Source organism: Balaenoptera borealis (assembly GCF_965194805.1).
Source record: "Balaenoptera borealis genome assembly, chromosome: 20".
In the NCBI taxonomy this organism is placed as follows: domain Eukaryota; kingdom Metazoa; phylum Chordata; class Mammalia; order Artiodactyla; family Balaenopteridae; genus Balaenoptera; species Balaenoptera borealis.
Genome location: NC_138879.1, coordinates 45,542,410 through 45,570,067, shown reverse-complemented (window position 1 = coordinate 45,570,067; position 27,658 = coordinate 45,542,410). Strand labels below are relative to the sequence as shown.

The window sequence follows — 27,658 nt, the reverse complement described above, 5'->3', positions numbered from 1 at the left end:
TGTATGCTCAGGGCTCCAGGGACGCATTGGTAAACTAGGAGCTAGGAAAATTTGTCAAGCCAAATGCTGTTTTAGGAAGAAACGATAAAGCAGCCTGGCATCAAGGCCTGGGACTTAAGGGAGAGTCCTTATATATTCATAGTCCATATATATATATAATAATATTTTTTTAGCATTTCTCATGTATTTTGAAAAAAAAATTTCCTCCATACCATTCCAAGTAGGTGACTCCCAGGAACCAAATGTAGGCATTTCTTAAGAATAAATGTAGCCTTATTCTGTATAGCAGTGGTTTTCAAACTTTGGTATTGAGCAGAATCACCAGGAGAGCTTGTTAAACATGAATTGCTGAGCCCCACTCCCAGAATTTCTAATTCAGTAGACCTGGAGTGAGGTCTCAGAATTTGCATTTCTTCTTTTTTTTTTTTTTTTTTTAATTGAAATATAGTTAATTTACAATGTGTTAGTTTCAAGTGTACAGCAAAGTGATTCAGTTATACATGTGGATACACACACACACACACATTCTTTTTCAGATTCTTTTCCATTATAGGTTATTACAAGATGTTGAGTATAGTTCCTTGTGCTATACAGTAGGTCCTTGTTGTTTACCTGTTTTACATATAGTACTGTGTATATTTTAATCCCAGACTCCTAATTTATCTCCTCCCTACCCCTCATCCCCCTATGCTATGCCCTTTAGTAACCATAAATTGGTTTTCTATGTCTGTAAGTCTTTTTCTATTTTCTAAGTGAGTTCATTTTAGATTCCACATGTAAGTGATATAGGATATTTGTCTTTCTCTGTCTGACTTCACTTAGCTGCAAATGGCATTATTTCATTCTTTTTTTATGGCTGAGTAATATTCCATTGTATATATACACCACATTTTCTTTATCCATTCACCTGTCGATGAACATTTACGTTGCTTCCATGTCTTGGCTATTGTAGCTAGTGCTGCTGTGAACATTGGGGAGCGTGTATCTTTTCGAACAGAATTTGCATTTCTAATAAGTTCTCAGATGATGCTGATGCTGCTGGTCTGGGGACCACACTTTGAGAACTACTGCTGTATAGACATTATAAATGTGACCCTCCTAAGAATTTAATAAAATTTCATATGGTTCTTGGTGTAACCTTAATGGAAATCAATGATCTGGAGGAGCAGTAAGGCTGGCCCTACACAGCTGTAATTTTGATTCAGTATTGACTTACTGACTGACTACTGTGTGTACAACGTCTATATTATAAAGATACAAAGAGGGAAGAGATCCAGTCCTTGTCTTGGTTCCTCTAATAAAAGAAGTAAGAGAATTGTCACACAAGGGAAAGCTGAAGAAGGAAGGATGTCTTGAGTAATCTGGGAAGAGCGCATGGAGGAGCTGTGTGCTCAGTTGTCTATCGCTGAATAACAAACTACCCCAAAACTTAGTGGCTTAAAATAGACACTAGTTATTATCTCTCACAAATCTGCATGTTGACTAGGCTCAGCTGGGTGGTTTTTCTGTTCACGTTGTTATCTGGGACTGCAGTTATTTGGAGGCTCAACTGAGCTGGCATGATCCAAGATGACTCAGTCACATAGCAGTAGTTGGTGCTAGCTGTTGGCTTGGAGTTAACTGGAGTGCCTTAAGTCTCCTCCGTGTGACCTCTCAGCATGAGAGCAGGGCTCTGAGATGGAACATTGCAAGCATGTAAAAGTGGAATCTGCAGGTCTCTTCAGACCCAGCCATGGAAGTTACAGCATTGTCACCTCTGCTGCATTCTGTTGGTCAAAACAACTCACAAGAGGGAATTCCCTGGCGGTCCAGTGGTTAGGACTCCACAGTTTCACTGCTGAGGGCGCAGGTTCAATCCCTGGTCAGGGAACTAGGATCCCATTGGCCGCTAGGTGCGGCCAAAAAAAAAAAAAAGTCACAAGACAAGCTCAATTCAAGAGGAAGGAAATGGACTACTTCTGGGTGGCAGGAGTAGCAAAAAATTTGTAGGCATCTTTAATCTACCATAGGCTGATTGAAGCAGCCCTTACAGGATGAATAGGGTTTTGGTAGGCATAGCTTTCAAGGGGAAGAGTTCTAGAGGAAGAAATAGCAAGTCTTCAGTTTAACTAGGAGAAAAAGAACCCGAAAGGGGCCTGGGAACCTGGAAGGAGACCATTTTACAGAGGGCTTTGAACAGCAGATGGAAGATTGTGGACTTACACTGGCAGACTTTGAAAAGATGGCGGAGGACCTCTCTCTCAGTGATTTTATTAGCGTGGTGCAGAGTTTGGGAATGACTCTTCAAGGCTCCAAACCAGTTCATTGTATCTTTCCCTGTAAGCCCAGTGTTAACAGCTTTGGATTTGGCTTCTCTTTCTAAGATATGGGAAGGGATGCTTATTCCTTAGGTTATTGTAAATGATGGCAAGTAAGCATTTTGAAGGATAAGAGAACCCAAGCAGTGCTGCAGGACTGGCCAGAATAGGAGTTGAGGGACATGCAGCTTTGTGTCAGACCTAGTTAGGCTTTTCCCTGCTGCATCACAAGGTTAGTTACTTAGTCTTGCCCTTGTCTTTTCCCCACAGTAACCCTCCACTGAGTGAAGAGATGTTGCCTCCTGGGGAGTGGATGTGTCACCGGTGCACTGTTCGCCGAAAGGTAATAATGCTGCTTTCTGAAGGCTTTGCTCAGGATGCCAGATCTAGAGCACTGATATTCTAGAGCTAAGACGGCTTGGCCCTGAAGGCATTTTTGTCCCTTCTTGTCTCTTCCAGCCCTGGAATCACCCTCACACTCCCCATGGTGACTGTTTACAATCCAGTAGGGCCTAAAATCCAAACATGGGCTGCTGAAATGGGCAGAAAAGGTGTGTTAATTTACTGAGCCATGTTCATTCACTAGTGACAGGAGTAGTCTGATCTCCTTGTAGACCTCCTGATAAGTGGCCTGAATGTGGCAGCCATATCCAGTGGCTGAAAGAGGCTGAAGAGGAAGGCTGCTTCTCCAGCTTGATAGAAAAAGGATTCCCCTCACCCCAAGGCAAATAAGTTGCTGGTATCCAGAAGCTTGGCCAGGTGTGTGGAGTGGAGAGGACTTGGACCCACTTGTACCCCAGGTTGCCTAACCTTTCTTTAGCTCCCCTTCCCTCAGCTTTGATAATTCAGTACTGGCTTTGAGAACATAATTTTCTACTTTGAGAACTTCTGTGGGGTACGAAAGCTAAATGCTCCCTTATCAAAAAAGGAAGTAGGTGTGCTTCCACCCAGATTATGAGAGACCCAATCCTCAAATTATAGGCTGTGGATTAAAATTTGTCTGTGAATTGTAAACCACTCCCTGCCCTCCACCCCACACTAATTATACACCAAGCAACTTTCCTTTGTTGTGACATCACCTCTTTTCCTGGCCCCTCAACATGATGTCACAATGAATGATGACTTCCTTGGTTGCAGAAACAGGATGAGATGATTCAGAGATTGTGGTTTATGTGTGTAACAGTTTTCAGCCTTTAAGAAGAAGGTAAACAATTAGGCAGACCTTATTCTTCAATGTGTGCATAGGGTTCTTATTAAAGCAAGCCAAGGCCAAGTCAACCACCTAATCACAGCTGTAGTTTAATATCTCTTGAAGTCCACAAACCAGGGTGTCCTCCAGCTTGTTCTCCTCCCAAGATCTCTACCTGTGTGTCCCCAGCTAGATTAGAGTAGGGCCAGTTAGAGGCACCTGCCAGCCAGGAGGCCTTTCAGAAACTTGCCACTCAAAGAAGCTGGACTTGAAAGGGTTGGGAACAGCTGTGGCGGAAGAGGTGAAGCCAGGAAAAGAGAGTGAAGAAGAGGAACTAACATTGTTTTAGTGCTCATCGTAGCTGGGTTTTTTACATGTGTTATCTCATTTAGCCCTTACAGCCGACTATGGGTACTGGTGGTATATTCTCCTTTTTTTTTTTTTTTTTCCTCTCCCTTTTTAAAAGGAAGAAACTGAGGTTCACAATTGTAGAACTTACCCAAGTACTCAAAGGAATGGACACAGCCAAGATTTGAACCAAATTCTGTTTCTCTCCAAAGCCCTATTACTTCTTCATCAATTTTCTGGAAACAGCGCTACTTTCTGGGGATTGTATTATAGTGTGCCTTTTTCTACAGAGTGTGCTTTTCCTGAAATGCCACTCTGACCTGCTCTCAGATGGACCTCTATGCCTACCAGTGCCAAATCTGCCTTTTGCACCATCACCTCTACAGCCCTCTGGCCTCCTGCAGTTACAGTGAAGTGGATTGAAATGATACATCCTGTGGGCCTCATCAACCTCTGATGTTCAGGTCTTATTCCTAGTGGAGGCTAGATCTTCCCCCAACTCAGAGCCATCGCTTTCATATACGTGATGCTCTTTTTCTCTACCGTATCCCTGAGAGGAGGAGAAGAAAGGTCTTACTAGTCTCACTTTACACATAGAGAAATTCCTGCCTTCCGGCCTGAGTCACCTAAGGTCATAGGGAATCAGTGTGGCAGAACTGGGACAAGATCCCAGGTCTCCTGACTGGAGACCAGTGCTAAACCTTCATTTGACCACTCTATTTGGAGCCCTGGAGGAAAATGTATTATCAGTCATTCAGTCCTACTCTGTACACTTAATCTTTTTCCATGTCCCCACCTTTCCATTCAAAAGTGTCACTGTCCGAGTTCTAGTTAAACTTGAGACATTGGAAGCCGCCATTCTTGGACGCCATGATGGCTGGATCACCGCCCTCCGCGCACCGTCCTTCCACCTTGTGGTGTGGCTGCCTTGCAAGTCAGCACCCAGCCGCCCTGGACGGGAGCTCTGCTTGCGCGTTTTACTTCTTACCTTTGCTTCTGCAGGTTTTTCTGTATTTTGAGCAAAGTTCTTAAAACCATTCAGGGCACTCCGAGGCCAACAACAGTGCTCTCCTTGATTCTCTACGTTATTCTCACTGTCCTCACTTAGTCTAAGTTTATTCTCACTGAATTAACGTTTTATCCCTCTACCCGCCCCCCTACCTCGTGTACAGATACTATGTATCATATGATGTGTGGTTTGTAAAATTGTTTCTAACTTTTGTACTTTTTGGTGATTCCCTGCTGCAGTGGTTTTGCCAGCTTTAGTTTAGTTCAGCTATAGTTTTGTCAACTTTAACAGACCAATGTTCCAAGTCCCCAGGTGGATGAGTCTCTGATATTAGAGACTTTCGTAATTTTGGTTAGTGGTCTAGCAGGACTTTGTAGCATCCATCTCTTTCTATTTTGTGTTACTTTGTGTGATGGGCCCACCTGTTTATTTGCACAGAAACGAGAGCAGAAAAAGGAGCTGGGCCACGTCAATGGACTGGTGGACAAATCTGGCAAACGGACTACATCCCCCAGCAGCGATACTGACTTGTTGGACAGATCAGCTAGCAAAACTGAACTCAAGGCCATTGCCCATGCCCGAATCCTGGAAAGGAGAGCCAGCCGGCCTGGCACGCCCACATCCAATGCCAGCACAGAGACCCCCACCTCTGAGCAGAATGATGTCGACGAGGACATCATCGACGTGGACGAGGAGCCAGTGGCAGCAGAGCCGGACTATGTGCAGCCCCAGCTAAGGCGCCCCTTTGAGCTGCTGATTGCTGCCGCCATGGAGCGGAACCCCACCCAATTTCAGTTGCCCAATGAACTGACTTGTACCACTGCACTACCAGGTTAGCCAGACTGTCATATCCTCTCCCCTACCCCGGCTTCCCCAAAGGACTCTTGTCCAACCAAAGGGCTGTGCCACCTGTGGGGTCACTGTCCGTGTCGCCACTGTCTCAGGTTCCTGTTCTTGGTTCGAGATCTTTGCAGGTTTACAATGCTTACTCAGTTTTCTATTTTCCACCCTTCCCAGTATCACTTTAAAAAAAAAAAAAGGTAATACATACACATAGTTCAAAAATCAAAAAATATAAAAAGGGTTACAATGAAAAATTTCAAACCCATCCCTGTCTGCCATTTGCCTAGTTTCTACATTCCTACCCCTCACAGATAACCACTGTTTGGTTCTTATGTATCTCCTAGAATTTCTTTATATAGATGTACCATTATATAGATGTACCATAATTTATTTAACCAATTTCCTATTAATGGAAATTCTGGTTGTGCTTAATCTTGTGTTACCACAGATACTGTTTCAACAAATAATTTTGTAAATACGTCATTGTATACATGTGAGTGTATACATGTGAGTGTATCTGTAGGATAAGTAGGATAAATTACTAATACTAGAATTGCTGGGTCAAAACTGTGCATTTATATTGTTTTTAAACTATGCACTTGTAGTTTTGATGGATATTATAAATTGCCCTCCATTCCCTTTTTTTTTTTTAAATCAACTCATGGCTTCTACTTGATACCACAAAGCGTCTAGATCTTATTTTCTTCCCAGAGAAAGTGAAATTGGCAGGCTTAAGAAACCTGCTGGTCAGTAGGATGCATACAGACTCACAGCTTTTCTGCTTTCTATAAAAATGCAGTAAAATTATACTCTTTTCCTCAGCCGCCTTCACAGAATAGTCTTTATTGACCATTTGACCTGGGTATTTCTATTTCTTAAGTCACCAGTATCTAACCTAGGTTTCTGACCACTTCATGTCTGCAAAACATTTAGATGTGTTTCTGCCATAAGAGCAAGTGACTTGTGATCTTAGTTCTGACTTATATCTCCCTTTTCGTCCTTTCTCATTCTTTTTCTCACTTGAAACCAGCCCAGGGGGCCTCAGAAAGAGATGCATGTCCAGGCCGTGACACATGCTTTTACTAAGACCTGTTCCTCGGACTTACTGTTGTTTCCATATCCCGAACTAGGAACTCTCCATCCAGGGAAAATTCAGCACCACCAATTTCTCTTCTAGGTTCTAGCAAGAGGAGAAGAAAGGAGGAAACCACAGGGAAAAACGTGAAGAAGACACAGCATGAGTTAGATCACAATGGTCTTGTTCCCTTACCAGTCAAAGTCTGTTTCACGTGTAACAGGTATTTTTCTTCCATAGCAAGAGGCTCTTCCTCATATTTAGCAAATGTTTTTTCTCTCTTCTATTGTCTCTTCCAAACCATGTGTGTTAAATATAGATAACCCATATTCTGATGGTATGAGTACAAAGAGACTGAGTGACTAATTGACCAGAGCCTTGAATGTTTTAACAAAAAATTCTTGAAGAATCACGGTGCAGAAGTACTGTAAACTGTGTTTATAGAGGCTAGAACGAGAGGAGTTGGACTTAAAATGAAGCATGAGATATTTAGACTGGCTAGCAGGAAGAACTGTGGCCAGCGGAGACACACATCCCTGGAAAAGGCAAATGATTTTTAAAGCACTAAAGATGAATTTTAAAGTAGTACAAATATACATGCTAGCTGGTATGCATCAGACTGGATGACTTCCAAAAGCCTCTAGACTGCCCCAGTTGTAGCTTCCCTGGGACGCTGGTTTCTTTCAAATAGGGTCTCCTCAGTGACAGGAACCAGCTGCTTCAGTTACTGAAGCTGGACTTGTTGGCTTGGATGTGTTAGAAGGGCAGGATAGCAGGAGAAGATAGCTATCAAAAAGAAATGTTCCACAGCAAAAGCTATAGGGAACCAGACAGTAGAGCAGCGGAACTCTGAGCCACGCCCAAATTTGTGTCTCCAGAGCAGCTTAAGGACTCACTGAGTATTGTAGTTACAAATCATAATTGGCATTAGCTTACATACCCTCCCTTGATCTATGCTTACACGAATACATTACAAAACCATTTTTCCAGCACAACTCTCTAGTTGTCAGTTTTGCTGAGTGCTTCATGTGGAAGAGAAATCTTTTCCTCTTGTAGTATAAGACTCTGGAAAGGTTGCTAGTGGTTTGTTTTTTTTTTCTTTTAAACTGAGGTAGTTGCATTCTTTTAAGGAGTAGAAAGATCAGAGCAGGATTGGCTGTCTTCCCCCAGTGGGTACCAAGCATTGATCATTCCTGCTGTGACAACCACTTTAGCTCTACTCCAAAAAAACATTCACTTCTCTACATTCCTCTTAGAAGAGAGAATAATGAGGAACCTGGTGGTAGCCCCCAACTTCATCCATCTTCCTAATGGTGAATGTAACCGGATTATTGGGGAGGAGGGTGTGGGAGAACATTGTTAGGATTAAGGAAGGGAAGCTGTTCCACAGTGCAGTTTGTTTGAATTCTCCCACCTTGCCATAGAAATGGCCTGTATCTCTTTTTTGCAGGAGTTGTCGCGTGGCCCCTCTTATCCAGTGTGACTATTGCCCCCTCCTGTTCCACATGGACTGCCTCGAGCCACCGCTCACTGCCATGCCCCTGGGCAGATGGATGTGTCCGAATCACATCGAACATGTGGTGGTAAGCACAGCAGTGTCCTTCAGTCCTCTGTGGGCACAGCTGGGGCATGGACTGATTCAGTGGAAAGCATAGTATAGTCAGCTTTGTACCCGAGTTCACTTTAATCTCTCAGATGCTGGTTTCTGCAAACCATCCTACTCAGTTCTGATTACTTTGACATGCCTCAGCTGTGCATTTAGCCTTTTCCCGCAATGCCTTGTTTCAGTCGCACAGACAGACTTAACCCACTAGCGCTTGGTTGTTCATGAATAATTTCCTCTGTAATGAATTAAGCAGTTGGTTTTACAGCCCTAAAAGGAGGAGTGCATTAGACCCAACCTTATACAAATAAATGCTCTTCCATATTTTCTTGCTTCTTGTTTTTAGAGGGAACAAACTAAGAAAATTCTAAAATATTTATTCTCGTAGCACTGGCAGTTAACTGCCCAGTAACTTTGGAGAACTGAAGAATTGACACAGATAACGGTATTCCAGACAGTCAACCACTTATTGAACACCTTATGTGTCTTACGCACCAAATGAGGCTCTTGCCCTTCACTTGTTTCTTTACAAAGACCTTGTCATGGCACATAATAGGTGTTCAGTAAGTAAGTTGTTGAATGAATGAATGAATGGTATGAGGGTTCTATTATCTTATCTCCCAGGAGGTTTGGTTACATTTTCCAGACTACTTCCCGGGGCTAGAATAGAACTGTAATTTGCTATCTCCAAAAGAGGTTTAGGACATTTCCTGATAGGCACGGTCACTCGGAAGGTTGAATGGGAGAGGGCCTCAGGCGGAGCAGCTCCCTTATAAGAGCAGCCTTTCCAAATTAAAAGGGTAATTGCTTAAGACATTGTCCATCAGATTATGATAACCGTGGAATGACTGCTTGCCTTCAGCATGACAGCCTGCTGTCCACTTTGCACCGAGAGGAACTTCAGTTATAGACTTGCACATAGGGAGAAAAGGTTTGTTTGGCCCTCTTCATTTGACTAATGCCACTCAGAAAAGTTTACGTAGGAGGAAGCCTCTCTGCGAGGCTCAGTGGTCTTGTTTTGCCTCTTGGTGAACCAGAAAAAACCAACCATGAGCAGTCAACCCAAATATGAAACTGTAAGAGCAGCTTTCCAGCAGATGAGAAATTATTAATTGGGTGACTTTTTATTAGCCACTTAGGGGTTTTTCCTAATGTACTAGTTAGGAAGCTGCCACATAGATTTTTTTTTTTTTTTTAATATTTATTTATTTGGCTGCATCGGGTCTTAGTTGTGGCAGGCTGGCTCTAGAGCGCGCAGGCTTAGTTGCCCCACGGCATGTGGGATCTTAGTTCTCCCACCAGGGATGGAACCCATGTCCCCTGCATTGGAAGGCGGATTCTTAACCACTGGACCACCAAGGAAGTCCCCTTTTCTTTTAATCAATGTGTAGGGGACCAGATGTAGAAGAGGAAAAGAGGCATCATTTCTTTATGCCTTCTCTATGCTGCTGCACAAACTTTTCTTCCCTCCTTGTGGCCTCTGAGAGCAGTCCAAGGTTTTCTGCCTGCTGTAGAGCAAGGCTCTGGTATCTAGATGGGTTCACTAATGTTCCCTAGTACCGTGGAGGAGGAATAGGGCAGGAGACACAGTATTCTGGTGCTGATCTCACCTGTCAGCCAAGCTCCCATACAGGAAACAGTCTTGCTTCTGGTGGAAGAAAATCCCTTGCTAGGAAAGGAGTCTGGAGCGCTCTAGGGCCAAGGCCTGCATCTCCTCTGAACCCTATATGCTGGATAGACGACTGTCAGAGGCTGAATTTGGAAGGGCACTTCTTGGCTAATTCCCTATTTCTTGTACCCCTCAAGCCTCCCCAGGAAGTAGGAATCAGGCTGGACTGGGCAGGGTTAAGGGAGAACGTCTCATCCATGTTCCCTGGCCCTCTGACGGGAGTGTTGACATACCAGCACCTGACAGAAGGAGCCCATTTGGCCCAGGGCTTCCTCTTTTTTAAAAGTAGAGAATAGAGTTAATTGGGAGGGGGGTGCGTTCTGAACTTCACTGCAGGAGTGTGTCTGCTCTGTCCCTAGCTGAACCAGAAGAACATGACGCTGAGCAATCGGTGCCAGGTGTTTGACCGTTTCCAGGACACCATTTCGCAGCACGTTGTCAAAGTGGACTTCCTGAACCGAATCCACAAGAAGCACCCTCCTAACCGCCGCGTGCTCCCGTCGGTCAAAAGAAGAAGCTTGAAGGTGAGTCACAACCTGGTGCAGGCAGGATGGTGGTCTCCGATTGCCTTCCTGGGGTGGACAGAGGATCATGGTCCCAGTTTTACAGATGGGGAGACTGAAGCCCCTGAGATCTGTCTGTGGTGTCTTAGCAAGTAATGAATGTGACCATCATTTTAATACTTGGGGATGGTGGTCAGGAAACCCCCAAGTGGGCCTTCAAACTCAGCCAGGTTTCTAGTTCTCCTGAGGATAAGTGCCCTTTAGGCCCTCCCACCAAACTTAGGTGTGCTCTGCTTTTACTGCCCCTTGTCTGGCACTCATTCCATCTGTTTCTGTTAGATGGCCCCTTTCCCACAACTGTCGGGTGAGGGGAAGGTGAGCGTGATTAAGCAGAAGGCCTTATATGGAAGGTGAGGAACTATCCATTTTTCTGGGCTGCTGTTAATATATCACCAATACTCAAAAAATTGTGACACTGGTGTAACCTGACATTTGTATGCATTTGACAGCTGCTAAAGTGTGTCCACAGAGGTGGACGGGAGTATTTCCTTCATTGAAAAGCATTTGGTAGTATTGAGGCTCTCATAAACCGTTCGGTCTCATTCATTTAACCTAGAGAGCGCGACACTATATATCTGAATGTAAACTTGATTTTTCTCTTGAAATAATCCTGCAGACAGTCCCATGCACCAGTGGAAAACAGCAATTCTCAAATATGGCCACTTGGTGGCAGCCACACTTTAAAATCACTCATCACACTTCCACTGGGTGTCAGGGCTAGCAAGACGTTTAACTGTTGAAAATTGTATAACAAACTCTTAACTGTGTAAATATTTATGCGTCAGTAGAAACACCAGTTTTCCAAAGTTAAATGAAGGTATTTGCAGTTGAGGGTAGTGTATATTGGAGGTGACATGCCTCATACCTTAAACATCTAAGAGTAATCTCAGCTGTGTGATTCACCATGTGGATTCGGAAGAAAGCCTGGCTGCTGAAGTGAACAGGCCAGGAGGCCTTGATAAAATCCTGTTGTTTTATGATGCCCCCTCCCCCTTTTTAAATGTTTCCTTATTCTCGAGGAAAATCCAGGGGTATGAGTTGCCTGAAAAGCATTTTGTTCTTAGACAGTTTGAGAGTGAAATGAGGACTTAGTACCAGAGGACAGTGACAGAGAACTGCTCCAGCTCTGTTCTGGAACATTGGCCTTCATCCTTGATGTATAACAGTGCAGGCAAAATCAACTGAGACCTTCATATCTTATCTTTGTTAGGGGTTCATCTTCCCCCTACCCCTTCACTCTTCCCCAGGGGCAACCTTAGGCTAGCCTACTGCCCCATTTCTCCACTTCCGATTCCTGGATGACCTCAGACAAGCCCATAGCACCAGCCACCACTGTTAGTGGTGATGACTCTCAATTCCATGTTCCTTGCCTTTCTCATCATACCTAGATTCATATCTGCCTGCCCATCCCACAGACACCTCAGTCTCAGCCTGCCCGAGACCAAAAGTCTTCTGCCTCCAAATCTGCTCTTCCTCTTGTATCTCCTGTTTCAGTCAATGACAGTGATCTCTACACAGTCCCTCAAACCAAAATTCAGCTCTTCTTCCCTTATCCTCTGTAAGGACTTGGTCACCACATCTCACATGTTTTCCAAGTCCACCTCCCCTACTTTTAGTTCCCCTTTGTCTGCCTGGAAGTTTGTCCTCAACTTCCAAGTCTCAGCTCAAATACTGCCTTCCTATGAAATCTTACCTAATCCCAAGCTCCTGCCCCCCAGACAGAAATAAGCGCTCTCTGTGTTTTTTATAGCTCTTTAGACATGCCTGTCTTCTAGGACCCATTTACATTGTATTGTAATGTTTCTGTGCTTATCTCCCCACTAGACTGTGAGCTCCTTGGGGGCAAGGCTTAAGTTTTGTTCATCTCTGGATCTCTAGGACTTGGCATAGTGCCCAGACTCAGGAGGCGCTCAATAAATGTTGATTGAATGTATGAATGACTCTTTGCTTGTATGGCTCTTTCATTCATACGTGGTGTGATTCAGGGTGTGTCTTCTGTCTTTTTGCAACAAATAGGTCTTCAATTGTTTTGTGAGTCATGAATGAATGGATGAAGAAAACTGACATTGATTGAATGCTTATCACGAGACAGGCCTCACGCTGAGCATTTCCACTGTGAATGTGACGTTATTTAACTTTTTATCTCTCAGATACTGCTCACTCATCTCTCAAATTTGATACTGATCAATAAGAGCCTAGAGTACCAATTTGAAGTCCTGTCCAGTGGCCATCCTATACTTTTTAGGCCAAAGCAGAAGGCAGCATGCCAGAAGGCCTGGTTTCTGCAGCTCTTGGACCTTGATGAAGAAAAGTGGGAGACATGGCTGCTTTTTCCAGTTCTATGCCTTCTCAGGCTAGTGTGTGTGTATGTGTGTCTGTGTGTGTGTGTGTCAGAGCCAAAGAGATGGAAGTACAGAGCAGTAGCAGCCCACTGGGCCTCCTCGTCCTCGGTGGACACCCTAGTGGATGATTTCCCCTTGGGCATCAGCACCACAAACAGAAGAGCATGGCCAGGGCAGAATCCACTGGGCCTGTTGGCACTATCACCCTCTCCTTCCTCCTTCTATCTATCTATCCTGAACAGGTTCCCGATGCTATCAAATCTCAGTACCAGTTTCCACCCCCTCTCATTGCACCCGCGGCCATTCGGGACGGGGAGCTGATCTGCAATGGGATCCCTGAGGAATCACAGACGCACCTTTTGAACTCTGAGCACTTAGCCACCCAGGCAGAGCAGCAAGAGGTGAGTGAAGGCAGGGCCGGGATTCCAAATCCAATCTTCCTCCCACCTCGCCGCAGCTGTTATTGGAAGTCATTCTCATCCCCAACTTCTGCAGCCCCACCCTCCCCCTCCCTGAGCCCCCACCACCACCACCCCGCCCCCTAAGTTGAATGTTCCAGAGAGAACCTCTGGCTCAGGTCCTGAGGCAAGTAAGAGAACTACACAGTCAACTGGTCTGCTTCTCTCCATCAGTCCCCCAGTGTGCTGTGAGACGGGCAAATCTGTCTTGTAGAAACAGATCAGTAGACCTTTAGAGAAGTTAGGTGACAGTGCTGGACACACAGCAGGTGCTTGGGTGCTTGCTCAATATTGGTGACAAGGTGAGCCTTAGGGGCAGAGTCAGAGCGGGAATCCCAAGCTCTGCTGACCAGGGTGTTGCCTGCCGAGTATACCAGCAAGCCTTGCTTGGGAATGGAAATGGAACCCTCTCAGGAGTCAAGCACACCCTCTCTGGGCATTCGCGATGCGACCTCGGAAACAGTGCTTGTCAGCTCTGCTGTAGCCCTGGCCGCTGTGGCAGGAAGGACCAGTGCCTCCCAGGCCTCTCACCCTCCTCTCCTCTCCTCTCCTTCCGTTGCAGTGGCTCTGTAGTGTTGTTGCGCTCCAGTGCAGCATATTGAAACATTTATCTGCTAAGCAGATGCCTTCGCATTGGGACTCTGAGCAGACAGAGAAGGCTGATATTAAGCCTGTTATTGTGACTGACAGCTCAATCACCAACTCCCTGCAAACAGCTGACAAGGCACCTACACCTTCCCACTACCCCTTGTCCTGCCCCTCAGGGCTTAGCACCCAGAATTCCCTGAGCTGCTCTCCACCCCACCAGCCCCCAACCCTAGAGGACATCAGCTGCAGTTCTTGTGCGGAAAAATCCAAGAAAGCCCCCTGTGGGACTGCCAACGGGCCAGTGAACACAGAGGTGAAAGCCAATGGCCCACACCTCTACAGCAGCCCCACTGATTCCACGGACCCCCGGCGACTTCCAGGCGCCAACACCCCCCTACCAGGCCTCTCACACCGGCAAGGCTGGCCTCGGCCCCTCACGCCACCAGCGGCTGGGGGGCTTCAGAACCACACCGTCGGCATCATTGTGAAGACAGAGAATGCCACTGGCCCCAGCTCTTGCCCCCAGAGGAGTTTGGTTCCTGTCCCAAGCCTACCCCCTTCCGTTCCCAGCTCTTGTGCCAGCATCGAGAACACCAGCACTTTGCAAAGAAAGACTGTCCAATCACAGATAGGACCTCCGTTGACAGATTCAAGGCCACTGGGCTCACCCCCAAATGCCACCCGGGTGCTCACTCCCCCCCAAGCAGCAGGAGATGGTATCTTGGCCACAGGAGCCAACCAACGATTCTGCTCACCAGCGCCATCGTCAGGTGAGTGCTGCTCAGCCTTTCATGCTCTTCCTGGCAAATAAGACTTAAGATTCAAAAAACACTTGTATCCCTGTAAATGTGTCAGAGGACTTTGATGTCCGTATTATTTGTCCTCCCCCGTTTCTATGATAGAAGAGAAAGTACATGTTAACTTGTCCCTATTTTGTAGGTGGGACTGCTTAGGCTCTGAAAGTGATTTCCTTAAGGTAACCTACCAAGTCAGTGCAGGATTCGAACTGTGGCCTGGGTCTTCTCGCTCCACCTTCCCACACCTTCCAGGCTTAGTCTTCTGCCTGTTTTGTTCCTTCACCTTAGAGGAAAGCAGCATGCTCTCTGGAGCCACTGTGGTCAGCCTGAGGTTCTGGGCGATGGCTTCAGTGTTTCATGATCCACACCAGAAACTAGATCCACACCTGATCCAGATTCTCAGAGAGAGCTCATCTGAAGGAATTTCCATGTCAGGGAGTGCAGATGCCCACAGAGGTTGGTCTGGCCCAAAAGCTTGCCCTCGGGCCACATTCCAAAAGGCAGTCCCTTAATCCATACTTGGCCTGGTATAGACCTGCTCTTTCAGCTGTCCCCAGTCAGCATTCAGGACCTCAAGGTTGCTGACCCCAGCATCTGAACCAGGTTTCAGATGCTGCTGGAACCCCCTGTGGTCTCTCCCGTCTGAACTGAAGCTGGCCTCCTAGTCAGCTGGGAGTCTCGGTAACCAGGTGACTGTGACTTCTCTGCATGGGGGCCCCTGGTCCCAGGATGGCCCCTACTCTCAGCCTCTTTTCCTGTTCTGTTTTATCTCTTAATACCAACCTGGATAGATTTTGCACCCTGTGAGTGCAACTTGAGTACGCAGGAATTGCAGAGGCAGGCACCACTTATTTGAATGAGCAGAGGCAGCAGGGAGGTAGTCGTGGCCCAGCGAATGAAGCTATCCCACCACGTTCCCCAGAGCAGTAGATTTCACTTGTTCTCAGTGCTCTGGAGACTCCTGCGTGCCCGGGTGCATTGTCGTTCCATCTGCCCTTCCTCACCACACGTTTTTAGCTCTAGGAGTTCCAGAGCCTATGGGGTGAGAATCAAGAAGGGAACATCACCTTGGGTCCGAAATCCAGACCTGTCTCGGCAGTGGGGGATTGGACCGGTGGGTTTCCCTCAGGCGACGTAAGTAACAGTCTTCCTGCTCCGTCCCCAGATGGCAAGGTCAGCCCCGGCACGTTATCCATAGGAAGCGCTTTAACCGTACCCTCTTTCCCAGCCAACTCTACTGCCATGGTGGACCTCACCAACTCACTTCGAGCATTTATGGATGTCAATGGAGGTGAGTGAGTGAACTGCTGCTCTGCCACCAGCGGCTGCGGTGAAGGTGCTGCCCCTGTGCAGCATTCAGCTCATTGAAAAGGGGACAGAAAGGATGCCTGATCTCAGAGGGCTGGGAGGTGGGTAGGGGAGTGGGGTAGGAAAGAAAGCCCCTTCTCCTATTTCTGCCTTATATACGTGCATATACACATAATCAAAGACGAAGGGAGAGCAAAGCCAAGCTGAACCAGTGAGAAGAGAAGAAAATCACTTTAGGCAGATCATCTGGACTTGAAGAATAAAACCAGGAGGAGCCTTGCTCCCAAAGGAGGGATCTCATCTGTGAGAAACTCCCAGAGTCAGGGAGAACTGGGGCAGGTCTTGATCTCTGTGAACAGGGTGGGTGGAAAATCCAAGCCTCAGTGTCAGACATCTGGGCCCTCCCCCACAGGCAGGCAAGTGGTTTGTCTTGCTCCATTTTCTAGGACCGCTGTACCTAACATTAAGCTACCGCACCGCAGGAGGCATCTGCACAGGCTGCGTTGGCATCTGTCTCTCACTGCAAATGGCTAGTGAGGTGCTCAGCTCCAGATCCTTGTACCACTTTGTACTCTGTGTTGTTTAAGAAAATCATTTGGCTGGATTTTAGGAATGCTGAAATTGTTGCTCTGTGATGCTCACCTACTTCCGCATTCCATTTCCTCCTCAGCAGCTTCTTAATGTTTCTCTTTGGTTAACAGAAATCGAGATAAATATGCTGGATGAGAAGCTGGTCAAGTTTCTGGCCTTGCAGAGAATACATCAGCTTTTCCCCTCCCGGGTCCAAGCTTCACCGAGCAGTGTCGGGGCACATCCGCTGGCTTCTGGAGGGCACCACACAGAAGGTGCGCATGCCCATATCTGCCACCACACCACACCACACCGTTAAGATCTACCCTCTGTGTGTGTGAACAGCCATCTCCTCTCCGCGGAGAATCTCAGCTTTCAGTATCTCAGTCCTCCATGTATGCCTTTACTGGGCTTAATAAAACACCGTGGTTTCTTTTCTCAGAAAGCAGAAACAAGATGGCAACCACAGCTTTCAGATCAGACTCGGGAAAGTCTGCTGTAACTCTTTCATACGCGTCCTCTTTGAGACACAGAAAGCAGCTATGAGTGCCTTTGGGTATTTGTGGTGTGCTTTCTGCTCAATTGCTCTCAAATATTTGAGTTAGAAGAGTTTCCCAAAAGGTTAACTCTGCTTAGGATAGCCCTTTGAGCATTAGCCATTAAAAGCCTCGCTGCTCAGAAGGTGGTCCCCAAACCAGTAGCACCAGCATCACCTAAGAGCTTGTTAGAAATGCAGAGCTCAGGCCCCACCTCAGACCTATGGAATCAGAATCTGCATTTTAACAAGATCCCTAGGTGATTCATATTCAAAATTAGAGAAGCATTGGTCTGTGCCTTCTGGGTTTCTTTGTACAGCCTCCCTATAGTATCAGTTGGTATATCCCTGATAAACCAACAAGCAGCCCAGGCGCTTCAAGTACTATCATCCTTGAATTATATGGTCATCTTCAAAGATGGTCCTTCTTATTACCCATGTGGGAAATGCTGTAAGTGGGGAGAGAAAGCCTCACCCTGAAGCAGCCTAGTGTCAGATGTGAGTTTGGAAAGATGACTCATCCAGTGGGATTATTTTCTTCAGGCCATCACCAAAGGTCCAGGTTCTGTTGATTTATGTTTGGGCCCCAGGTTCTGCTTCTGAATGGCCACATCCCTGTGTTTGCCTTGTAGTGCCGAGAAGGGAAGTACAGGCCCGAGCTGTGTTCTACCCTCTCTTAGGGTTGGGAGGAGCTGTGAACATGTGCTATCGAACCCTCTACATCGGGACAGGTAAGCCAGCTGGGAGAGGTGCTGAATCTGTTCGGCCCTAAAGATTGATACTCTTACCCACAGAGGCTAGAAAGGGAGGGAAGCCCTCTCCAGGGCTGACGGGTTTAACCCAGCAGACCTCTGGACAAGAGGGAGTAAGAAAGGGGACTATCAACTGCTTGTCTTCCCTGATTCAGGCCCTCTTGCCTTGTGCCCAGTGTGGCATCAAGAGGGCTGAACGTCAGCTCTGACTGCCACCCAGTGAGGCATTTTAAACACTGCAGGAAATACCTGAGGAGAGGGCAGATGCTTTGTCCCTGGAGATCTTTGAAAAAGTGATGGGGCTCACACATATCTAACACTTATACTTAGTTAGCCCTACATCTTGTGCAGAGGGACAGATGAGCCCTTAGCCTAGAACTTTCCCTTTCTTTCAAATGATACGGTTTATGGGCCCTGCGCCCCATCTTGTGCTCTCCTAGAAATACCCCATCCTCTTCAGTAGCTCACTGCTCTCCTCTGGGCAACAGCACATGTTCTAAAGCAGATGAGCTGGCGGGGACAGCTGTTCTTTAACAGGGGATTAGAAAAGACATCAGTTTTTGTTCAAAAATACAAGGAGAGGGCCCTGAGCTACCTACCCCTTGAGCTCCCGCCCGGAAGTCCCCTGCCCCCTCACCTCCCCCACACATACCCCTGACAGTCTGTTCTCTGCCTTCCTTTTCCTCGCCTCCTGCCACCTCGCAGGAGCTGACATGGACGTGTGCCTTACAAACTATGGTCACTGTAACTACGTGTCCGGGAAACACGCCTGCATCTTCTACGATGAGGTGAGGGGTGGGGATGCGGTGGGAGAGAGGTCTTCCAACCTGAGCCCTGTCCCAGGCACTGGGGTTTGTTCAGTGCCCTGGGGTGAGGGGAAGGGGGTTGGGGGTCCTCTCCTTTTCTTCAGTCCCCATCATTCCTGGAGAAGAGTCTTGGTGTGAAGGGGCATCCTACATGGCTACCTGCTCCCCAGGAGCAGGGCTCCCATTTCTCCTGAGGTTGGTCAACAGGCCCAGCGCGGGGCGGAGCACCCTAAAGCAGGGGAGGGGACCATCATAGAAGGAACCAAGCCCTCTGGGCGTGTCCCTGTGAGTTTCATCATCATCATCACGTGCCAGTGAATATCATTTCACCAGGAGCCCGTGCTAAGGAGGCAGACTATTGGGGGGGCGAGGGGTGGGTTAGGAAGGAAAGCTTCCTTGAAGAGGTGAGTCTTGTGCCCCATTCGAAAGGGACAGGGAAGGGGGGGGCATGATTGGGGAAGAAAGAGGGAGCTCCCCAGGTAGAGCAGCACAGCCTTCTCCATGTGTCCTCTCTCCCCTTAGCCCCAGGCCCCACGCAGCAGACCACACATCTTATCTTCCCTCCTCCTCCTCAGAATACCAAACATTATGAGCTGTTAAACTACAGTGAGCACGGGACAACGGTGGACAATGTGCTGTATTCATGTGACTTCTCTGAGAAGACCCCGCCAACCCCCCCAAGCAGTATTGTTGCCAAAGTGCAGAGTGTCATCAGTAAGTTGGAGCAGAGGCCTGTGGCCACAGAGCCTGCCATTTTTGGACACATTCTCTAATGCCTCAGCCAGGGTGGCTCTGGCTTGCTGCCATGACCTGCTGTCTCTTGCCTTCCTGGTCCCGTTGGCCAGGTTCTCCTTGCTCGTGGGCCCAGGAAAGGCCACAGAGAAGCAGGTGCTGTGCAGCCCCACGTGTGTACACACCTACCTGGGGACTTCAGACTCCACCGGTCCTTTCTGAGTGCCCCTCTCCCCGAGTCACGCAGCATTTAGACGGGGGAGGTACAGGGGCCCAACCCTGGCAGACAGCCCAGGTGGGTTGGCTGCTCACTGTTCCTCTCCTGTGACCTTCCCCCTTTTTCCCAGGGCGCCGCCGGCACCAGAAACAGGATGAAGAGCCAAGTGAGGAGGCAGCCATGATGAGCTCCCAGGCCCAGGGGCCGCAGCGGAGACCCTGCAACTGCAAAGCCAGCAGCTCGAGCTTGATTGGGGGCAGTGGGGCCGGCTGGGAGGGCACGGCCTTACTGCACCACGGCAGCTACATCAAGCTGGGGTGCCTGCAGTTTGTCTTCAGCATCACTGAGTTTGCGACCAAACAGCCCAAAGGCGATGCCGGCCTGCTACAGGAAGGGGTCTTGGCCGAGAAGCTCTCTCTCAAGCCCCACCAGGGCCCTGTGCTGCGCTCCAACTCCGTTCCCTAGGACTGGCGGCCACCCGTCACCCGCCCTTCCACCCAACCCAAGACTCCTGCAATGCAAAAATGTACACAAACCAAGCCCGGGGTTTTTTCTATACTCCACCAGAAACCCTTCAACTACAATCTTTGCATGAAATGAAGAAAACCTTTTGACTGTTTTTTAAAAATCCTTTTTCTTTTCTCAAGTTCTAGGGGGCATTTGCACATATATTTGTACTCAACATTTCATGGGAAAGCGGCAGACCGAGCTGAGGAACAGCGTGGGCAGGGAGGGGAAGGCCAGTGGTCTGGACACCTCCTCCGACACAAAACCGTTCCCCACCCACCTCCTGCTCCCTCCCCCTCGCCCGCCGTTGTAAAATAATCAGAAACTTGTTCTATTTTGTGGCAGTGACAATAGTTTTATATTAAAAGAAAAAAATACAGTTTTCATACAGCAAAATCTATACAATATCATTGTTTTATTTAATATAAAGATCGCTACCCACCCTCCTTCCATGGTTCCCACCCTCCAGGTTATTTTCCCTTTCTGCAGCAGTTGCACTACAGGTAGCTACTGTGTATTATGGACAAATGAGAAATGAATTCTTTTTCTGGCTGTCCATCTATTTTATTTCAAATAAGGAAAAGTGTATTTGGATTTTGTGTAAATACATCTAGTGCTGACATTTTTTCAATGTTTTTAAAAACTGTACAGTACTACATGTGGTAGAGCGTTTTCTTCAAATTGTCTATTGTAGCAAAAGCGTTTTTGTCGTAAACTGTTCTGTCTCCTTTTTTTGTTCTCCTGCCACTTCTCTCCTCTTCCCTCCACCCCGACAACTAGTACCGATGTACATAGTAATTGTAATGTTTTAGACTTTACAGAAACTTTCCTGTATTCTGTATATAAAAAAGCAAAAATACTTCAAATTATGTTTTCTGCCTGTCTGTCCTACCTGTCATCACCCTTAGAGGGGACCCTCCCTGAGGCCCTGGTCCCACAGCCTCATTGAACAAGCGTCACTCCCAGATACTTAGTCCCCAAGGGAAGTCAGGAGAGGGGAGGCGCTGGAGAAAAGCGCACCTAAGGTGGGAGGGAGAAATGGGAGGGGAGGGGTGCAGCTGCGAAGGGGGGCTGTTCTGTGGCTTTGTGGGTGACTTGAGGGAGTTCAGAGGGCTTGATCATTTGACACGATCAGATTCTGCAAGAATCCAAGAGTGTGCAGATCCCTGCTCCTCCTGGCTCCAAAACCAAAACATTAAAATAGAAGATGGCATGAGACCTCTGCATTCTGGTCTAGAAGCTTTAACCCAAGGAGTTGGCGCTGCCTTTGGTTCCAGTTGTTTGCTATCATATTTTATCCACCTATTCTGGGGGAAGTCATAACACCTGGTTTTGTTTTTTTTCGCCCGGAGCCCTTAGCTGGGCATGGAGGAATTCATTAATATATTCAAGTATCAATCGAGTTCCTCCAGTTCCGGCCTTTGCCAGGCCTTGGGTCTTGGTCTAGGTCACTTGCTGTGAGCAATCACCAGGGCAGATGTGGCCCCTGCCTCTTGGAGCTTAGAATCTAGTGCAGAGTTTGTTGATTCAAATGTCTGAAGAACATGAAAAAGGAGAAATCCAATCTCTGACTCAGCTGTGCCACAAGTAACGTGACTTGTGATCACAACTTTACAACTGCAGTTCCTCCTCAGAAGATGATTCTACCCGTTAACCTTAATTTTAAGGCCCCCAAGCACCCTCTTTTTAAACCAAACTATTTCTTCCTCCTCGTACACTTTACCTAAGAAACCTTATCTGAGAAGTTTTTCCTGAAGACCATCTCCTACTCCTTAAAGAACACATCTGTGTGTATGCCAGCACTGTTAGAGTGGGTGGTACCTGTTCGCATATCAGGATTTTGCCTTGGCGGGGGTGGAGAGTGCATCCATTTATTTCATTAATATTCCATCCCTAGCCTCATCCCACATTATTGACACTTGAACACTGAATCCACAGTGCAGCTAAATAGGAAACTTCCCCCTGGAATGTGAGGTCTGGCCCTGGCTTCCACCTACTTGTCTAGCTTTGTCTCCGCCACTCTCCTACCCCTACCCTAATGGGCCTCTTGAACTCCTTAAGGACAAAAACACTGTTCTGCTCGGTATTTCCAAGGCTAACTGCACTGCCGGGCACGCCATAAGTGCCAAACAATGGGTGCTAAATTGTACTAGATTTTTTTTCTCCTTTCTCCTGGCAAGTCACCTGGCCAGGAATACCCTTACCCATGCCTCCCTAGCTGTCCCCACCCACTTTGCCATCATAATCACTTCCACTCAGTGATGGAGCTTCTTTACCTATTTCTACCACCTGTGAGAATTTCAGAGACAAATCTCCTGAAGATCAGATAACAGATTTTATACTCTCTTCCTGCTTCCCTTCAGAAATGGAGGGGTGGGGAAGGCAGGGAGGTAGACAGCTAATGAATGAGTGACTCCTGACAGCCCTTAACTGATGGTGCCACCCTGAACACACTGTGCCACCTCGCTGGCCTCTTTGGGAAGAATCCCAGAAGCTGAGGGCTGAATATGAGGATTAGGAATTGACGGACTTGTTTACTGACAGCAGAGCGTCCAGGACTGGACTCACTCTCAGACACAGCAGCATTCACGTACCCGCTCCTCTCCAGATGGGAAGGATTGCTATTTACTGACACCCAGAGGGCTCACACATCTGCTTAGCCTCCTGCTCCAGAGCCCAGCACAAAGTACAGGTACATACGAAGACGGTCACTCAAGCACCCACTGACAGACTACAGATGCATGCACACACCTGGAGGGTCTCGAGGCCCACAAATTCACACACCTACAAGGTGCTCACATGGGCACACACACACAGGATCCAGAGGCACGCACACAACCTAAAGGGCGATCCCAGGATCTATGGGCACATTACGCACCAAAAAGTCATTCACGCCCTCCCTAGGGATTCATGTACATACGTAGAGGGCGCTCCCAGGGCTCAAGCGCACACATGCACCTAGGTTTTCGCACCAGCACACACCCAGAGGACGCAGACGCACGCCTAGGGGGCGCTCCCAGGGCCCACGCGCACACGCACGCACACACACCCCCTGCCCTGCCTCCCGCCCGCGTCCACCTCCGCCTCCGCCTTCTCGAGGCCGAAGCGCGCCTGTCGCCCTTCCAGGCCCGTGCGGGGCGATCCTGCAGCCTCCAGGCGGCGATCCAGGGCTGCTCGAGGGCTGAGCGGGAGCCCGGAGGCGCGGCCGGCATGGAGGCGCTGCTGCTGAGCGTGGGGTTGCTGCTGGGCGCCTACGTGCTAGTCTATTACAACCTGGTGAAGGGGCCGCCGTGCCGCGGCATCGCCAGCCTGCGGGGCCGCACTGCCGTGGTCACGGGTGAGTGCCGGCTGGCGGGCATGGGGCGGGGAGGCCGGGACGGCGGGGGCGGTGGCCCGCGGGCTCAGCTCGGCTCCCGCCCGCCCTCCGCAGGCGCCAACAGCGGCATCGGGAAGATGACGGCGCTGGAGCTGGCGCGCCGGGGAGCGCGCGTGGTTCTAGCCTGCCGGAGCCGGGAGCGCGGGGAGGCGGCCGCCTTCGACCTCCGCCAGGTGAGGGAAGGCGGGGCCAGGCGGGACCGTGAACAGAGGACAGTTACACCTGGGACACAGGGGTGAGCAGAGCAGCTCGGGGCGGGTTTGGAGGAAACGCAGCTCCTGAAAGGAGAGTGCGGCTCGGTTCGCCAAGTGCAGAAGAGGGGGTGCACAGGTCTTCTGGTCACACAGCAAAAGGGCACCAGACCTGAAGGAATTAATTGCAATTCTAAGACATTTAAGGACCGGTAGAAGTTACATTAATGAAAGAGTCAGAAAGGGAACAGCAGAGGGAACAGCATATGCAAAGGCCCTGAGGCAAATTAATTGGTCTGATTTAAGAAACCGATTAAAAGGTTTAATGAGGCTGGAGCACAGAGTATGAGGAAAAGAGGCAAAATGCAGGGGCTGAACACTCTGAGCCAGGGCCAGGTTCTGAGGGCCCTTACAGACCCTACTGAGATCAGATTTTATAGAATGGGCAGTAGAGATCCAGTGAAGGGTCCTCCATAGGGTCTGGACTGTCAGAATAGCCTTTTGGAATGAACCCCTTGGTGGCTGTGTGGCGTCTGGTTTGGAGGGGGTAAGAGTGGGTTGGAGGACACCAGTGAGAAGTCTGTTGTAGATTTTAGGGTAAACAATAATGGGCAGAGGGTATGATAATAATAATAATAATAATAGCAAGTGCCTATGCACGAGTGCGTGCCAGGCACTGTTCTAAAGATTTTACATATATTAACTCATTTAATCCTCACAATAACTCTGAGATAGGTACTATTATTATTATTCCCACTTTACAGAGAACTAAGGCTCAGAAAGATTAAGCATCTTGCCCAAGGTCTCACTCTAGTAATAGGCAAAGTCAAGATTTGCATCCAGTGTCCACACACTTATCCACTACATTCTAACGCCTAGGGGCAGATCTTAGTAGTAGTAGGAGTTGAACTCTCAGAATTTGGTGCCTGGGGAGAGGGAAGAAGAGAGGGGTGCATATGACAGCCCAGCCCTTGCCACTCCACAGGAGAGTGGGAACAATGAGGTCATCTTCATGGCCTTGGACTTGGCCAGTCTGGCCTCCGTGAGGGCCTTTGCCACTGCCTTCCTGAGCTCTGAGCCACGGCTGGACATCCTCATCCACAATGCCGGTGAGGGGCAGCAGGCCCTGCAGGGGGGTGGCGGGTGGCCAGGGGGCAGTCGACCCCTCCAGCCAGGCTTTGCCAGGGGACATGTGGGAAGGATGCCCCCTACCACCATCTCACATGGGGGACACCCAGGCCTCCAGGAATCCCTCTGGAGCAGTTGCTCACACCTAGCCCCTGCCCCAGGGATCAGTTCCTGTGGCCGAACCCGGGAGCCCTTTAACCTGCTGTTGCGAGTGAACCACATCGGCCCCTTCCTGCTGACACACCTGCTGCTGCCCCGGCTGAAGACATGCGCCCCCAGCCGCGTGGTGGTGGTATCCTCAGCCGCCCACCGTCGAGGCCGCCTCGACTTCACACGCCTGGACCGCCCAGTGGTGGGCTGGCGGCAGGAGCTGCGGGCATATGCCGACAGTAAGCTGGCCAACGTATTGTTTGCCAGGGAGCTCGCCACTCAGCTTGAGGGCACTGGCGTCACCTGCTATGCAGCCCACCCAGGTGAGACTTGGCTCTCTGGCTGCTCTGCTTTGTTTTGATTCCCCCTCTCCCATCCCCGCCCCCATCCCATGCTCCCCCAACCTCTCATTGAGCCACAGAATCTCAGAGTAGGAAGGAAGTCTGGTCCAAGGAGAGAACTGTTCCTTGCCGATCTTGAAGCTAGGCTCTCCTTGTCTGGGTTTTTCCTCTCACACCACAAACTTGGATGCTGACTGCTAGGTAGGGTATGGCAATGAATAAGGCCTAGGTTCTCACCCCAAGGAGCCATCCACATGACTGAACTGACTATAACATGATGATAATGATGGTGTTAGCCAATAATTATTCATTCATTCAGGGAGCATTTACTGAGTACCTACTATGTTCCAGGCATTAATCTCAATGCAGGGGATGTAGCAGTGAGCAAAACAAAGACCTTATCCTTGTAGAGTTTACATTCTACTTTAGAGAAGGGGGAGACAGCTAATAAATAAATATATACAGTGACAGGTGGTGATAAAGTGCTACGGGGAAAGATAAAACAGGGTAAGGGGACTAAGAAATGACAGGGTTGGCACAAGAAAAAGAAGAAAAGAAATGTCAGGGAGTGCTATTTTTATCTATGGCAGTCAAGGAAGATGTATCTGAAAAGGTGACATTTGAGTAGAAGCCTGAAGGAGATGAGAGAATGAGCCATGAGGCTTTCTGAGGAGAAGAGTTAAAGAACAGAGTAAATAGCAAGTGCAAAGGCCCTGAGGCAGAAGTGCCTGGTGTTCTTGAGAAAGAACAGGGAGCCTGGTATGGTTGGAACAGAGTGAGAGGGGAGAGAGTGGCAAGAGATGAGGAACAGAGGTGGGCTGGGTCATCCAGTGTCTGCATTTTGTCTTACAGTCTGAGTGATTTTACTGATGACTAAGACCCATCCCTGCCTTTAGGAAACAGGTTCCAGGATAACAAGATTTGCCCCACCCATATTACCATACTGCATATTAGATAATCATTGCCTAAGGCTCATTAATAACCATAATAGTGACAATAATAATTATAGCTAACCATTATTACACTCCATGTCTCTAATGTCCGAAACAGTGTCTGGTCTACTACAGGTGTTAATAAATGTTTGCTGATTAAACAAAGGAATAGGAAAAAAGATGAGCTAGTAGAAAAGGTGGAGAGAGACAGAATTGTTCCAGGCTGGGGACACAGCATGAGCAAAATCTGGAAGATGAGGATATATAAGGAGTTTGGATGGAGAAGATGAGCTTGCTGTTAGAAACGAGTGAGGTCACCTTGTCGGGGCCCTAAATACTACCTGGTAAATACTACCTTGGTTTCCCTGGAACTGGACTCTGTTCCCCACTCCCTTCTAGCCCTGTTGTTGCTGCTCTTACCCTGGGCCCTCACCCACTGTCCTCCCGGCTCCTTCCTTCCTTTCTTCCTGTCCACAGGGCCAGTGAACTCGGAGCTGTTCCTGCGCCACGTTCCTGGATGGCTACGCCCACTTTTGCGCCCAGTGGCTTGGCTGGTGCTGCGGGCACCACGAGGGGGTGCCCAGACACCCCTGTACTGCGCTCTGCAGGAGGGCATTGAGCCCCTCAGTGGGAGATACTTTGCCAACTGCCATGTGGAGGAGGTGCCCCCAGCTGCAAGAGACGACCGGGCAGCTCACCGGCTATGGGAGGCCAGCAAAAGGCTAGCCGGGCTTGGGCCTGGGGAGGGTGCCGAATCTGATGAAGATCCCCAGCCTGAGGACCCATCTTCTCCGAGCAGCCCCCACCCTGAGGAGCCCACGGCTTCTGAACTCTACCCCAGCCCTCAGAGTTCACCAGACTTGTCTAAGGTCATGCGCCGAATTCTGGTTAAAGCTGAACCTGAGCTCCAAACCTCCTAACCCCCAGGCCGGGAAGCTTTCCAGCGCACTTGGTGGGCCTTGAAAACCTTAGCTGTGTTCCAGGCCACGCACTGGGCATTGAGAGGGTTGCAATTTTTACCTCCATGGTTACTTTCTGGGGCTTCAAGCTACATCCTGGACAGCTCGTTTCCTGATGGAAGGAAATAAAGGGTAATGATTTCTTCCTGAGAGTGACAGTAACCCCAGATTGAGAGGTGGGGCATAGTGTGCCAGATGCGGCTTCTCAGGAATTTGAATTTCGTATTTTCCAGGCCCTACCCTCAGGAATGCTGATCAGCCCTGGATGAGGGCCTGGGAATTTGTAATCTGATGCACTGCCAACATTGAGAATTACTCAACTGGGCCCTTTTCGACCGTGTAGCTAGGTAGTTACATTATCCCCTTTTTCCAG

At 48.5% G+C, this 27,658-nt stretch overlaps 2 protein-coding genes across 6 annotated transcripts in view; both read left to right on the top strand.

The window, feature by feature from the left end:
* Window positions 1-21,074, top strand: part of PHF12 (PHD finger protein 12) — a 40,152-nt gene extending 19,078 nt beyond the window's left edge. For 2 of the 4 annotated variants that reach the window (XM_082372689.1, XM_082372688.1), the window contains 13 exons: window positions 2,568-2,640; window positions 5,282-5,675; window positions 6,864-6,984; window positions 8,212-8,344; window positions 10,393-10,557; window positions 13,181-13,339; window positions 13,959-14,754; window positions 15,947-16,072; window positions 16,791-16,934; window positions 17,827-17,925; window positions 18,652-18,734; window positions 19,328-19,466; window positions 19,832-21,074. In XM_082372689.1, the coding sequence (XP_082228815.1) occupies window positions 2,568-2,640; window positions 5,282-5,675; window positions 6,864-6,984; window positions 8,212-8,344; window positions 10,393-10,557; window positions 13,181-13,339; window positions 13,959-14,754; window positions 15,947-16,072; window positions 16,791-16,934; window positions 17,827-17,925; window positions 18,652-18,734; window positions 19,328-19,466; window positions 19,832-20,166 (2,767 nt within the window). In that variant the 3' untranslated portion in view covers window positions 20,167-21,074. Of the gene's footprint in view, window positions 1-2,567; window positions 2,641-5,281; window positions 5,676-6,863; window positions 6,985-8,211; window positions 8,345-10,392; window positions 10,558-13,180; window positions 13,340-13,958; window positions 14,755-15,798; window positions 15,824-15,946; window positions 16,073-16,790; window positions 16,935-17,826; window positions 17,926-18,651; window positions 18,735-19,327; window positions 19,467-19,831 lie in introns of those variants that run through there. The other 2 variants (XM_082372690.1, XR_014238568.1) reach the window with 2 other exon arrangements.
* An 87-nt stretch (window positions 21,075-21,161) lies between these two features.
* On the top strand, window positions 21,162-27,626 carry DHRS13 (dehydrogenase/reductase 13). Of its 2 annotated transcripts, XR_014238574.1 has the most exons (6): window positions 21,162-23,545; window positions 23,639-23,757; window positions 24,761-24,884; window positions 25,065-25,376; window positions 26,804-27,417; window positions 27,519-27,626. XR_014238574.1 is itself a non-coding variant. In XM_082372744.1 (5 exons), the coding sequence occupies exons 1-5, from the start codon at window positions 23,119-23,121 to the stop codon at window positions 27,244-27,246; spliced, it is 1,425 nt and encodes a 474-aa protein (XP_082228870.1). In that variant the 5' UTR covers window positions 21,162-23,118; the 3' UTR covers window positions 27,247-27,437. The 2 variants fall into 2 exon arrangements, 1 of the variants encoding a protein (XP_082228870.1); XM_082372744.1 differs by lacking the exon at window positions 27,519-27,626 and having other exon boundaries at window positions 26,804-27,437.
* Window positions 27,627-27,658: the final 32 nt, after the last annotated feature.